Genomic DNA, 14,913 nt, shown 5'->3' on the forward strand with positions numbered 1-14,913 from the left:
GGCTCCGGTCCGACTTTGAAGAAATGTAAATAAAGCGACTGGTAAGGAGCTTTGCCGAAGGCTTGGACGACCACTGTGAACGTCGGAGCCCTCGCTGAGTCTGCCGCTATTGTTCTCATGTTGCGGTAAGCCCGCTTACACATCGAGTATTTCTTCAGATATGCGGTGCATTTCGTGAGGAGCCCGCGACTGCCATCTTGCGCTTTTGATAACGCTCACCTCACGCTGAGTTCGCCGATGTGGAGAAATGTCACGCTTCTCTGCAATGCTTTTAAAACGCTTCAGCTTTTTTAGAAAGGGCACCTTTTTCTTGTCATAGCCCTAAAATGTGTTTATATTTTACCTAATTTCCACCCTCTTTTTCAGCTTCAGCTCACTCAGGGAATGAAATTTCACAACTCTTATGCATTCCACCTTATGTAGCAGTGTTCTCTTCACCCTGTGATATTAAGGAATTAATATTTGATACACAGAACAACACCTTCTGTTTTACATCGATTTTTCCTTTAAGTCAGCTTTCAGAATTCTGCTTTAACATGTTTAGTGAATTTTTCTGACTGATGTGTCACTGCCATCTTGTGGTTCTTTCGAGTATTTACTTACTGCTGCAATTTTTCTATCCAAGACTGCTATTTTTCAAACCTGGTTTTGCCTAAGTATTGTAGAGACATATTTACCTACTTACCACATTGACTTTTTCACTTCATGCCACCTTCTTGTGAGGCACTTTGGCTTATTACTTACAGCTAGTGGCATTTCCCACTTGGAATCAGCTTCCTTTATTGTTTTTGTCTTTATGGAGGCTTCCCCTCCTCTTGGCCGATGATCCATCCCGGCAGGTATGTCTTCCTCTCGCAGGGAACCTAATCCTGCCGCTCCTCAGAAGTGTCACAAGAAGGAACCTAATTCTCCCACCAAGTCGCCATTACCCATAACGATGGAAGACCTCATGGAGGAGATAAAACTGCTTAAGCCCTTTGTTATTGATACCAACGCAACTCTTCAGAAGCTAGATGAGAAATGGTCTAATTTGGAATCAAGAGTGTCTGTTGTGGAACAAAGGATCAGTGATATCCAGGATCTGACACCTCAAGTTTTGGCTATGTCTAAAGAGATTGCTCTCCTCAAAACTCAAAAAGAAGACTTAGAAAACCGCAATAGACGCAATAATCTCCGTATTTATGGTATTCCTGAAGGAGAGGAGGGGTCCGATGTGCTTGCTTTCTTAAAAGTACACATTCCCAAGATTGTTGGTCTTAAAGAAGGTACATCTCTTAATTTTGCAGTGTGCTCATCTCATCGGCCCTAAAAAGTCTGGTTCCTCTTCATCACGGTCAGTACAACGTCCCAGGGGGATAATTGTTCTGTTTTTTTAATATACTGAACTTTTAATGGTCCTCTCATTGGCAAAGTCAAGGAAGCAAATGTTGTGGTCTGGCCAAAACATTTTCTTCCCTCAGGATGTGGCTTGCACTACTGCAGCTCGACGCAAAGAATTTCTCTCTCTTCGCCTGCCTCTTCGATCCATCAATGCCAGATATAGTCTAGTACATCCCTGCTTCTTTAAAGTTACCTACAGAGAGAGGTCTTATTCCTTTGATCGTCCTGAGGACTTAAGACAATGTATTTCTTGACACTAAGGAGACGAGATGGACTTTGGAGGGCCCTGATTTGTATTCTTTAATTTGTCTGTGTTTTGTTCTTTGTATTTTTTGCACTATTCCCATGTTCTGACAATTTTCAACTTTTATGATGTTGTTGTTTTATGTTCTACAGATGTTGTTTTTTGTCTAGTAACTATGTCTTGTTAACTTTTTCAGTGGTTACTTCATTTTGTAATCTTACGTGTCTCCCTTTTTTTAGCCTTCTATATTATTGTATCGATCCATTCCCCGGATGTTCTTATATCCCCTGCCCCTTTATTATGACCCTAGGGTTTACGATTACCTCAAATATTTGGTAAGTGTTATCTAGTTAATTGGTTTCTTGGTTGTGTTGTCTTCTATTTTATTTTTATTTCATGGATGGTCCCCCTGGATTGGTTCTTATATATTCTTTTCCCTTCCTTCTATCTCTTTTTGTCTATTATCTTACTTGACTGGCTCCCACTGGTCTCAGTTATCTGTGTTGTGTCGGTTTCGCTATCTTTCTCTCTTTCTGCAGCTCCCCACCTCCCTATGCCTTTTTCCTTCCTCTGGATGCTTATTCCGTCTCTCTTGACTGAAGTCTCTCGGCTTTCTGTCAGCTTTTTATCACTAATTTCTCTTGCTTCTTTTGCTTTTAATTTTGCTCCTTTTTCAATTGTTTACTTTTTTCCTCTTTCACCTTCCCCTGTATATCCTCTAAATGTGTTTCTCCTTGTATTCCTATCTTACACATTTCTTACCTTTTCTCTTCGTAGTATCTTATTTTAATTCAGTTTTTCCTTTTCCCTTTTAACGCTTTCTTCCTCTCTGCTTTTGTACCCCATTTTTTGACTATATCTTCATTTTTTCCTACTTTGTTCTTCCTTCTTGTAATCTTTACCTTTTATTATTCTTACTCTTCTTTTTATGTTCCATTGCACATTTTTCAATGCACTCATGGTCTTCATTTTGGTTGCTTTTATATTGACATAGGGGCATATGCATCAACATTAGCATTTGCGATTCCTTATTAGCGAAAAATAAGGAATCGCTAATAAGGAATAGCAAAAGGCTATGCATGTAGGAATCGCTATTCAAATAGCGATTCCTTAACATTCCTTATTACCGAATCGGTAATACCGAATCGGTAATAAGGAATACCTACCCATTCATTCCTATGGGCTTGGAGGCCCATAGGAATGAATGTAAAGCCATTCTGTATTAGCGATTCGGTATTACCGAATCGCTAATAGCGGGAGCACTTTCAAGGGTGCCAGGGTGTCAAAAGGACACCCTGTTGCACCCCTGAAAATGATATGTGCACATATGTTGCACACACACATGCTCTAAGGGCATGTGTGTGCGCAACATGAAACTTTGAAAAATGCACAAAAGTGCATTTTTCAAAGTTTTTGCAAATTACCATGCAGTTCATCTTCATGGTAATTTGCTCCCCTTATTAGCGAAATCGCTAATTTTTTAACTTTGATGCATTGCATTTAAGGAATCTCACTTTGGGATTCCTTAAATGCAATCGCTATTTAAGGAATCGGTATTTAAGGAATCCCTATTTAATGAATCGCTATTTAAGGATTCCTTAAATACCGATTTCTGCTTTTGGGTTGATGCATTGGGATTGGGTATTTTTTACTTAATACCGGGAGCTAATAAGGATTCGGTATTTTACCGACTGGATTTTGGCTTGATGCATAAGGGTGTATATTATTTCTGTGGAATTATCTGATATTGTTACTGGTATTAATGCCTCCTTTGCCTTGTAATGTCTGATAATGTTCAGATTATTTCATGGAACGTGAAGGGGCTACGTAATCCAGTTAAGAAACAGTGGGTACTTACCCATCTTGCTAAACTTCAATGCAAAATTGCTATGCTACACACCTTACTGAGACTGATATTAATTCCCGTAAAAAGCAATGGGTAGGTCACGTATATAGTTCTCCTTCCAAAGACAGGAAAAATGGTGTTGCAATACTTTTTCACAAATCCTTGTCTCTCACGATAGACAAAGAAGAGAAGGATGAAGATGGTGGATGGCTCCTTCTTCATACTATGATCAATGGGTCCCATGTTTCTTTATTTAATATTTATGGCCCCACAGGCAATAACTCCCAATTTTGGCAACCTATGTCCCAAACTCTTCATACTTGTTCCAGCTCTAACCTTAAAGTGGGTGGTGACTGTAATCAGGTTATGGATCCTTTCACTGAAAGGAAATCATCTTCTAGGTACATCCTTAATAAAATACCAAAAACTTTTGTTAGGACTATTCATTCACGAGGTCTAGTAGATGCCTGGAGAATATTCAACCCAGATAGTCTAGAATATACATTGTATTCCCCCACTCATAACTCTACCTCTAGAATAGATATTTTTAAGCCCACATCTCCTTCCCAAACCTTCTACAAGCATAGATTGGTTCCATTCTCATCTCTGATCATACTCCTGTTTTGATAAATTTAGACCTTCCATCTTTATCTTCTAAATCTCATCGCTGGCGTTTTAACAATTATCTTCTTAAAGATCCCTCCTTTCTATGCTGCTTTAAAGATTTTGTTTCTGAATTCTTTTGATTTATTTCTACTCCTGATATGCCCTTTCATACTGTAATGAATGTGCTATTTATGTGGATAAATAGCGTGATAATGACCGTCGCCCATCACCATCTCAGTCTTATTTAGCGTATTATAACATAATTTAGTGATGTGTAGGCCTGCCTAGTAATAATAAGCTAAGAAGTAGGGCTTGATTATGTCTCTTTCAGATTCCGACTTTATCTTGCTTAACGGCAGTGCTTGCTATTGGCTTTGGCCTGATCTTATGTCATCTTGCATACTAATTTTGCTCTTTTGCATGAATAGAGGCTTATGCTTGAGTGACTCAATTTTCAGAGTTGTCGCCATTTTCTGAGCTTCACTAGGTGAGAAGGGCTTGTTTTCCTTTTCACTTGTTTTTCACACTTTACTGACCAGAAAGAACTGGATCTTGTCAGAGGAATGTGCTCGCTCTGCTCTGAAGTCATAACAGACGCCTGGCCAGCTGAAGCTGTGGCCTTGGTGCGGAGTGGTATGGACTCTGATGGGAAAAGGGGGCGAGGCTCACCAGGAGCTTCGTCTTATGTCTCCACTTGTACTAAAGGAGGTGTCTGGGTTCTGTTCAGTGGAAGTTCATCACAGGGCAGACGTGCAGCTGTGGCAGTGGGGCGTATAGTGTCACTACTGTCTCCTGTTTCGGCCAAAGAACCGGACTCTCCTTTGGCGAAGTGGAAACGGGATGGACATACAGTTGGTGAGGTGTTCCACTAATTTCTAGTTTTCCTACTGTTCTTGCTTACTCTCAGGTTCCATACATTTATATACATATATATATTTCTACATATATGTTTGCCTTGATTGTGTTTCAATCATACTATTGATATGTTAGAGTCTGCTATGATAGGTGCATTTGGCTTACCGTGTGGTGCTATTTACTAATAAATATATCCCACATATACCAATTTGTCTTTTCCTTGTAGCAGGAGGTGTGGGCTCTTCTTGGCCAAGTATTCTGTTGTAGAAGGATGGGTGAATTCCCTTCTAGCAGGTAATTGTGTTATAGGAAGTTGTTCTACTCCTGGCAAGTGATGTGTAAAGTATATCTCGCTCTAGAGAAGTGTTGTGTGCGTTACCTTGGTCTAGAGGAGACTCATGTGATATTGTTTTCTTGCCTTGCCTTTGGGGGAGTGTTGAAAGTTTGCCCACCTTAGGAAGTGCTGTGTATATGTTATATGCCATAACTTTGAAACTGATATTCTCTCCCTGGGAAAGTGGTGGTACATACCTTGGTCCAGGGGAAATCTGAGACCTTTCATTACACATACTATTTGGGACTCTTCCAAAGCAACAGCCAGAGGATTTCTTATAGATTATGTAGCTAGCAAAAAGAAGAAATACTGAAAAGAATCTATTTCTCTGCTCTCTTCTATTAAAGAATTGGAACATGCCTATTTTTCATCTAAAAATGCTGATACCCTCAAGACTTTAGTACAAGCAAAACTTGATTTTAATAGGAAATCCACGGAGGAAGCCTCAGGGATGTTGTTAAAAATGAACTCTAAGTTTTATGGTGGTCGCAACCGAGCCGGTAAACTTTTGGCAAATTACCTGAAGGTTAAATCAGATTATTGATGACAGGGACATTCCCCACCTCAAGATGAAGACATTTTAACATGTTTCACGGATTTCTATAAGAACCTTATACGCCCGAGACTTCCCCGTCTGACGCAAATCTAGATTCTTTTTTCGATTCCCTACATCCCCGCTCCTCTCCTCTTCCTGACAATTTTGGAAGGAGATATTTCTCTTTCTGAGATTAAATCCGCTTTGTCCATGTTACCTAAGGATAAGGCTCCTGGTCCTGATGGTCTCACTGCTGAGTTCCATTCCTGCCTTTCCTTAGTTCTTCTACCTCATCTTTTATCTCTTTTTCAACATTTTGTTCGTCATGGTGAAGCTGGAGGCTCTTTTCTTGAAGCCATGATTTGTTTTATTCCTAAAAAAGATAAAGATACGTCCCGATGCGCCAACTGCCGTCCTATAGCTTTGATTAATCCGGATTGTCAGCTTTTTGCTAGGATATTAGCCCTTCGCATCAATCAGGTCCTTACTGATTTAATTGGATCTGAACAAACGGGGTTTGTTAAGGGAAGGAATATTTCTGATAACTCTAGAACTTTCCTCAATATTATTCATCTTGCAGCTAAAAGTTCTTCCCCTGCAGCCGCCATAACCCTGGAAGCGGAAAAAGCTTTTGACCGCGTCCATTGGCTTTTTCTGATGAGTGCTCTTAAATGACATGGGTTTGGTCCTTCTATTCTATCCCTTATTAATTTATTATATTCTTCTCCGACCACTTTAGTCTTCATTAATGGATCACAATCTTCTTATTTCCCTCTTCAGAGGGGTACCCGTCAGGGATGTCATCTCTCTCTGTTACTCTTTATCCTTTCTCTTGAACCCTTTCTTCATTCCTTGCGACACTCCCCCACATTCCGTGACTTCACGCACAAGTCTGTAGAAATTATGTTTACTGCTTACGCTGATGACATTATGTTATATGTTTTTGATCCCTCTACTTCTATGCCTGCTTTTACCGAAATGATTTCTTCTTATGCGGCCTTGTCAGGGTATAAATTGAATTTTTCTAAATCCGAGGTTCTTTCTTTAAACAAATTTTGTTTCAGAAGCATGTTTGCGGGTATGGATTTTAAATGGAATACTAATACTATTACATGTTTAGTTATTAAATATTCTTCTACCCTTGCTAAAACGATTCACTTTAATTTGGAAGAGGTCTTATCCAAAGTTAAGAATATGGCAGAAAGATGGTCTCCTCTCTTTTTGTCATGATGGGGTAGGTTAGACACTATTAAAATAATGATGCTTCCCGTTATTAATTTTTATTTATCTATGCTACCAGTTAAATTACGATTGAAGCTTTTTAAAACACTTAATGGAACTCTGAGTAGATTTCTCTGAAACGGCCGGAAGGCTCGTATTTCTATCCGCCCCAAAGGATCGGGATGGCTTTCTTTTTACCAAATTTTTGACAAACTCATTCTTCCTTTCTAATTCGCCAAATGTTACCATATATATCTACTTTGGATGATGTTCCTTCTTCTATTTGGTATAAGTCGGAGGAATCTCTGATTTCTCCTTTTCCTTTTTCTCTCTTAGCAAATTTTACTCATCCTCCTCGCTTTTTGAATTATTCAAGGATTTCAAAATTCATTTCAACTTTTCATTCTATTAAATGTAAATCTCATACTCCCTTACAGATATTTTTAGATTCTTCTATATGGCATAACAAAAATATCAAATTATCTAATCATACTATTCTTTGGAAAGCATGGGTGGCCATAGGGGTTTTTCCAGTTAAACAATTAATTCAGGATTCTCGCTGTCTTTCTCTTCAAGAGGTTCAGTCTGCATTTGACCTACCTACATCTTCACTGCTCAGATACGAGTCTCTACGATTGCTCTTAACGGATCAATTTTCTCTATTATCTAGCTCTCCTCTTCCACCTCAGGATCCTCTGTTAGAACCATTATCTATCTCCCCTTCCATTAAAGCATTCCAAGTTTACAAATACCAACATTTTTCTTCTCCTAGTCGCTCTAAAAGTAAAGTTGAGCTTTTATGGGAATCTGATCTACAACGCATCCTTTCCGTTCATACTTGGAACTCCATTTGGACACGCATACATCACACCTCTTGTAATTCTAGCACCACACAGACCCTTTTGTATTTTTATCATAGATTATTTTTAACTCCATTATCAATCTCCAGGTATAGTTCACATATATCCCAAAATTGTTGGGTATGTCCCTCCACTCCCGGCTCCTTTATGCATTCCTTTTTTCTTTGTCCTAACGTTGCCCATTTTTGGAAGAGGGTTTGTGAATCAATCTCCTCCATTTGTAATATTACATTTTCTTTTGACATATACTCCATATTTTTGGGGAGCAATTCTGCTGAATGGGATGGTTCCTGCAGAGCGGGTATATTTGTGGACTTGTTAATTGCTATTCAGGTAATTACTTCTAATTGGAAAGATGCCTCTAAGGTTTCCTTCTCAGCCTGGTGGAACATTCTTTGTTATCATCATAGACTGGACACAGCTTCTTCCAAAACTTCTCAACAACTTATTCGAAAAGAAGCCTTCTGGTCTCCACTTACTCTTTACTTATCTGCATTGCGTACTCAATAGCTCTTTTTTTATCAACCACCATGAGTACTTTATTCTTTTATAGTTTTTCTCTTTTATTCTATTTCCTTTGATATGTCACTTATACAGTTATTACTATGTTTTTGGATACCAATGTGATTATTATAATATTATTGTTCTACTGTAATCTTAGACGAAGATAGTATTATATCTCCAATTTCTTTTTTCTTTCCTTTCCTTTCCTTCCTTTCCATTTTGTTTTTCCTTTTTCTGTCTTTTCCTCTTTCGTCTTTAGATTTTTCTTTCTTATGTAAAATTCAAAATAGTAAAATGCTATTTACTCCTTCTGGTACAAATTTTATTACTGCTTTTTCTTTGTGGCATATCTTTAGATTTATGATAATAATTTTATGACATTTATTCCACTAATTTACCTTTTCAGTTGTTCAATTAATGCTACTTGTTTTATATGCTTTGTAGTGTATTGTACCCATTTTTCTAATTACTTTAATAAAGCTCTTTAAACTTAAAAAAATAAATGTTTTTCTTGTGAGAATTGTCAAACATAAGACCACCAGAAAGCTTCTCTGAAAATGTAATGTTATATTGGATAGCGTTGAGTAATGCCCATCTTTTTACTTTTTCTGTTTGGTATTTTTATCAAAAAGAAAACATGATAAGTTGGCTGCTTGTGCCGCTGTGTTGCGCGTTTTGAGGTGATGCCTTGATTACCTGTTGTAATGTCCTTAAGGCCTGTACAGTCTGTGCTTCTTGATTTTACTCTACAGTGGGGTGGTGGAGGTTTTTTCCTTTTACTGGGGGACTCGCAACTTAGCTCTGTTTCTCTGCTGCATCTCTTGGGTTACTGTGTGATTGTGATGGGAGAAAAGGTTAAATCGCTGCAGTCGTAACACAAGCCCCTGTGGCACATGGGCCATTACAAAAATGGGGATACCCAATCATGGTCATGGACCTGGGTTCAGTGTGATACAGAATACAATGGTCCTGGATCTCTATTTTCAAACTGATATAAATCAAAGTCACAGTAATAAGTATAAAAGACAAATTGAAGAACCTGAATGAGTAAGTTTGCAGTAGTCAATACTTCACAGAAATTATTTTAATAGGAGAAGAAAAGTGCAACAACCATAATGCTTTATCATACACCCGGTATTTATTAGGACATATATCACTAGGTGAACAGTTAAATATTCACTGTATTTTGTTTGAGGCGAGATAGGAAAAAATAGGTTGCTCCAGTGGGAACGTGCAAAGAAAGGGGTGAGGGGTGCTCAAGTGTTTTAAGAAGTGAAATTAGAATCACAGAAAGATGAGGGAGAGAGCTTTAAAACCATTTAACCGTTTGGACTGGTTATAGATCCCAGTCTTCTGAAAACCTGGTCACATCAAAAAGTAATCAACAAGTTTTCAGTACAGTTCATAAACACAAAAATGTATTAATTGAGTGGCACGTCTTAAGGTAGAGCTAGTGATCCAGGCCACTTATAGGGGCGTCGACGTTTCGACCCGACTTGGGGCTATGAGGGAGATTCGTGGCCTAAGCCTTGCGGGTCTTCTTCAGGAATACATGGGCAACCTAGATAGGCGTGATGGTTGAGTCCTACACCTGTGGGGAAGAGGGGACCGGGATCAGGAAGTTGCACCAGTGAAATAGACCTATCTGATTACATGCGTAAACCTCGCTTACCAACAGTGTATGTGCGGGACGCGCAGTCATCATATGGAGTAAATCACAAGTGGGCATGTCCTTCCATGGTTGGAGGTCATGGCATGGTATTAATTGCACTGTGCTGTGAAGGAGGAGAACATTATTAGTGGTTGGTTCTCCCAGCTTGTAGTTAAGCTAATTAATAACATGGGCAAGGAACCAGCTAGTTCTGGATTAAAATTACCTGGTGGCGGTAAATAGGGCATCCAAAACATGTAAGATTAACCTTAGTAGTAGATCAGCTCGGTATGGCGACTCCCTCCATGAGTCCTGTTGTGGCGGAGCCAGGGCAGTAAATGCAGGAGAGCTGAAGCGAAATTAAAAAGGGGGGGGAATGTTTAGGGCTGGGAACGTTTAGAGCTGGGAACTTAAAAATGGCAGTTGGTCCCATATGTAAACTAAAGGGCCGACAGAGTCCCTGATTAAGAAATACCTTTCTATGGTCCACTCTCGGCAACCATCTTCCACTCGTGTCGGCTGGAGACTGCACCGATGAACCGCGAGGACGTTCCTTAAGGAGTCCTGCTTGCGCGTGTCTCACGCTGGGTGCGCGGTGCGCTTGTTCGGGAGAAGAAAAACTACTGATGGCTCGTTACGGGATAAAGCCATGCGCATGCCACCCAGAGTGTAAAATGATTATCCGCAATTGTAAAAGGAGCGTGGGCATTCATATTAATACATACAAGATTCTCATGAGGCTCCTTGTTTTTAAGAATGAAAACCTTTGTTTACGGATGACGAGGCGGATTACAACAATGTACTTGATCATCCACATGCCTACTTACATACATCACAGCCATATGTCAATGCATTAATGTGTGAAAGCTCCCCACAGTGGCACATGGGGGAGATGATGTGGCCTTACAGCCAGAGCTACCGTCAGCCAGAGCTGCCGTCTTTGGACCTGAGGAACCAGGTTCGAGTCTGGCGTCGGCTCAGCATCCTATGTTTCTGTGCAAATCATTTAATCACCCCATGCCTACCAAAAAATGAATGTGTCCTTGTTTAACGCAAGTGGTGCTTGTGTAAAGCGCTCCAATACCTTTGAGTGGAGTTTGCACTAAATAATCACGATAAAGAAAATGGGGCCCAAATTCCTGTAGGACCCCCTTCTGTCATGGAGGCCCCCACTGAGGCCAAGTTAAATAAATAGTTGTGAAATAGGTGATACTCTGGGGACCCTCATTACATTCTGCAGGGGTGGCCCTCATGCAGCCTGCTTGGCCGGTGCATACTTCCTGTCGCACTCAAGGACAGACAGCCATCCAAGGAATGAGGGAGGTTCTTGGCAGCTCTTGCCTGTTCTTGAGTCCTCTTTGGGTCCCTGGTACTCGCTAGTGGTTCAGAGTCCTGGAGGCAGGTGTGAGGCATTGAGACCAAGCCATCAATGGCAAGCCTTAAGGGGCAAGTTTGAACAGGGCTCGCCTATCTGGCTCTATTTGGTGCTGCATGAGTTCAGTTGCGTGACCTAGGTCTGACTAGGTGTACAGTTATTACACTAGTCCTTCATGTAATTCCTGTCAGAGTGGAGGAGTCCCTTGTGCATACTAGAGTTACTGCTGTGTGTTGTATCCTCCTTACCTTGTCACTCCAGTCCTTAACAAGGGAACTCAAGATGCTATTGAGGCTTATAATCACCCCCTCCCCTTCGCATACATTCATTCTTTTTCCAGGTGGGGCCTGAGACACCTTCCAGCTCTGTGCCATTGGTGTCCAAGTTCAGTCCATCCCTAACTGGCATACTAAGCCCTGAACAGCTTTAATTAATGATGTCGAAAAAGCTGCTGTTATCTAAGGGTGTAATGTTTGATATTGGTTTTTGTCCATTTTAATCCGTTGAAATCCTAAGCACTGTCAGTCGATGGATCACTCAGAATCTCCAAAAGTCAGTGTGTGTGAAGCTACTAATGAAGGTTACATGGATTACAGCTCCGCGAGTCAGCAGCAAGGATTGCTAAGCCATAGTGGTGGCCACATCTCCCCTACTGTCAAGATCATTTGCATCACCAATCCAACCGCCTACCACAAAAACATACCTTTTATGCAAAAGGTTCCTTCAAATGTACAGTCCTTTTAGCTATTTGTGCTTGCACTCAGGGATGTCAGTGTGGCAGCAACACACATTTCAGGTCTTTCTGCACATTGTTCTTTTTCATACCCTGTGCAGCTGGTGTTAGTCTGCTAAGGACCTGCAGTGATTCAATTGTCCACATGTGTTGCATACTTTAACTTCTCGCTGAATAGTTATTTTTTTGGTAAATCAACCCCCCTTGACACTTTAAAGGCCAGACGTAGATCAAATGCTAATGTAAACTTTTCTTTCCTTAAGTGACTGCCAATAAATCATTAAACTCTTTGAGAGTTGTAGGAGTGTGAAGACTGCATAATTTATCTCATCTAACCGAGGTGCAAGCTGGGGGAGCACAGCTAAAGCCATGCATTTGTTTACTGTATTTCATACGTTATCTTCATTAGAGCCAGACCGTAGGTCTCCAGCTGAATTCTAACAAGTCGGAGGTATTGTTAGTGGGAAAGGACCATGGTCAGTGGAGTGAACTCTGGTGGCCAGCTAGCCTGGGCAGGGCCCCCTCCCCCAAGCAGGCAGTGAAAAATGTAGGGGTATTGCTGGACTCATCTCTTAACTATCGAGTCCAAACCAAAAAGACGGCAGAGACCTGTTTTGGACTCCTACGGGGGCTTAGACCCCTGCTGAGCTTCTTTAATGCACCTACGCGTCAGGTTATCATTCAGGCGTCTGTATTGTACAGACTTGATTATGCCTCTTCTCTTTATTTGGTGTCCAATACAGCGGAGGTTCTGAGGCTGCAAAGGGCACAGAACGCGGCAGCAAGAACCCTTTTAGGTTTGCGCAGGCCTTGTTCTGTGTCCAAGGCCCTTCGCCGTCTTCATTGGTTACCTGTGGCCAGGCGCATTGAATTCAAAGCCTTATGTATCTCCTTCAAAGCTTTGAAACTGACTACCTCACCTATTTTGGCCAACCTCCTTCTGACATATGTCCCCTCACAACATCTCCTCTCACAGGGTCAGCACTTGGTGGTGGTTCCTCGGACACAAAGAGTTCATGCTGGTGGCCGCTCTTTTCGTAGTAGAGCGGCCATCCTTTGGAGCGCACTTCCTGTGCATATTCGTGTCCTTAGCAACTATTTAGAATTCAGGAAGGCCATCAAAACCCATCTTTTCCCTGCACCATAGTCTGTGTCCGTTCCATCTGCTTATGTCAGTCTTTCTTGGTAGTATTTTTGGGAATCTGTAGCGCTTTATAAGTTGCTGTGACATAACATAACAGCATAGGTCCCTCCTGTTTTTGTCCTCTGCATCCACTTTGGCTGCGTTCATGATATTCGCTTGCTTTGGGACTCTATCAGTCGGGTTAGGTAGGTCTTCCATTTATCCAGCCCACTTCATGTCCTCGTCCATTTTCTGGGTGAAGGGCTTATCTCTTCGCATCTCAAATGCGTCTCCTGATTTAAACAAAAGAAAGTCAAATTTCCACCTTCTAGAGATGGCTCCTGAAGTATGGTTTCCAGCATATGTGGAGCAGTGCCATTGGTTTATCAACATGAAACGTTTTACAGCTTTTTCCCTCCAGTTGTTTTAATTCCCAATGTTGCTTTCAGTTCTCGCCCACTTTCCCGTAGTTGCTTTTCATTCAACCCCATTCTCACGTTGTTGCTTAAAATTCCCAAAGGCTGCCCAGGAAGAATCACACGGCCGAGGCAAGCATATATGCCTGAATCAAACTGCAAGACCCAGGGGCATATTCACAAGGAGCTATCACCTAATTAACGGCACTTTATCGCAGCCAAAGTCGTGATAAATGTACCTTCCCATTCACAATCTGGTGCTAACAGCCCACAGCACCAGTTTACCCGTGATAGCAGCCGCAGAAACATCGCCACAGAGGATCACCGCAACTATCGCTAATGAGATGCAGAGTGGGCGTACCCGTACCAAAAGCTGCGACCACACCACACCTCAACATTCTCAACGACCAGACAGATCGGGGATAAAAACACAAAACAGGTGGTAAGGCCCGTTAGCACCAGGAAATCTACACCTGCTCTGACCTGGTGTTAAGATGGACGGCAGCCAGCACCACAAAAGGGAGACCAGCCCAGGGCCACATCGGAAGTGCAACAGATGTCAAGGAGCCACTCATCATGGGGCCAGGACACCCAAGAGGGCCAAAACACCCACCGACACCACCCCACACCCGGAACACCCCCGCCGGTTCGAAGAGCCAGGTCTTGAGGAGTCTTCTGAAGGTCAGTAGGTCTTGAGTCTGCCGTAGGTGGATGGGGAGGGTGTTCCATGTCTTGGCAGCGAGGTGGGAGAATGATCTCTCACCGGCAGTCACTCTTCGGATGCGGGGGAAACAGGTGTGGGCGCGGTCTGCGGATCGGAGCTGGCGGGTGGGGGTGTAGAAGCTGAGTCGGCTGTTGAGGTACGCTGGTCCGGTGTTGTGGAGTGCCTTGTGTGCGTGGGTGAGGAGTTTGAAGGTTATCCTCTTGTTGACCGGGAGCCAGTGCAGGTCTCTCAGGTGGGGTGTGATCTGGTGGTGGCGAGGGATGTCGAGAATCAGGCGTGCAGAGGCGTTCTGGATGTGTTGGAGCCTTTTCAGGCTTTTGGCCGAGGCTCCTGCGTAGAGGGCATTTTTGTAGTCCAGCCTGCTGCTGACGAGGGCCTGGGTGACCGTCCTTCTTGTTTCGGTGGGGATCCACTTGTAGATCCTGTGGAGCATGCGGAGGGGGTTGAAACAGGAGAAAGAGACAGCGTTGACTTGCTTCGTCATGGACACGGTGGAGTCTAGGATG

At 42.0% G+C, this 14,913-nt stretch overlaps 1 protein-coding gene across 1 annotated transcript in view; it reads left to right on the forward strand.

Annotated features, from left to right (window-relative positions):
* The first annotated feature begins 841 nt into the window (after window positions 1–841).
* Window positions 842–14,913, forward strand: part of LOC146808510 (extracellular calcium-sensing receptor-like) — a 146,490-nt gene continuing 132,418 nt past the window's right edge. Inside the window, exons 1-2 of the mRNA XM_085623965.1 lie at window positions 842–1,265; window positions 5,613–5,791. Of these exons, the coding sequence (XP_085480091.1) occupies window positions 842–1,265; window positions 5,613–5,791 (603 nt within the window). The remainder of the gene's footprint in view (window positions 1,266–5,612; window positions 5,792–14,913) is intronic.

The sequence above is a fragment of the Triturus cristatus genome, chromosome 8 (genome assembly GCF_964204655.1).
Source record: "Triturus cristatus chromosome 8, aTriCri1.1, whole genome shotgun sequence".
In the NCBI taxonomy this organism is placed as follows: domain Eukaryota; kingdom Metazoa; phylum Chordata; class Amphibia; order Caudata; family Salamandridae; genus Triturus; species Triturus cristatus.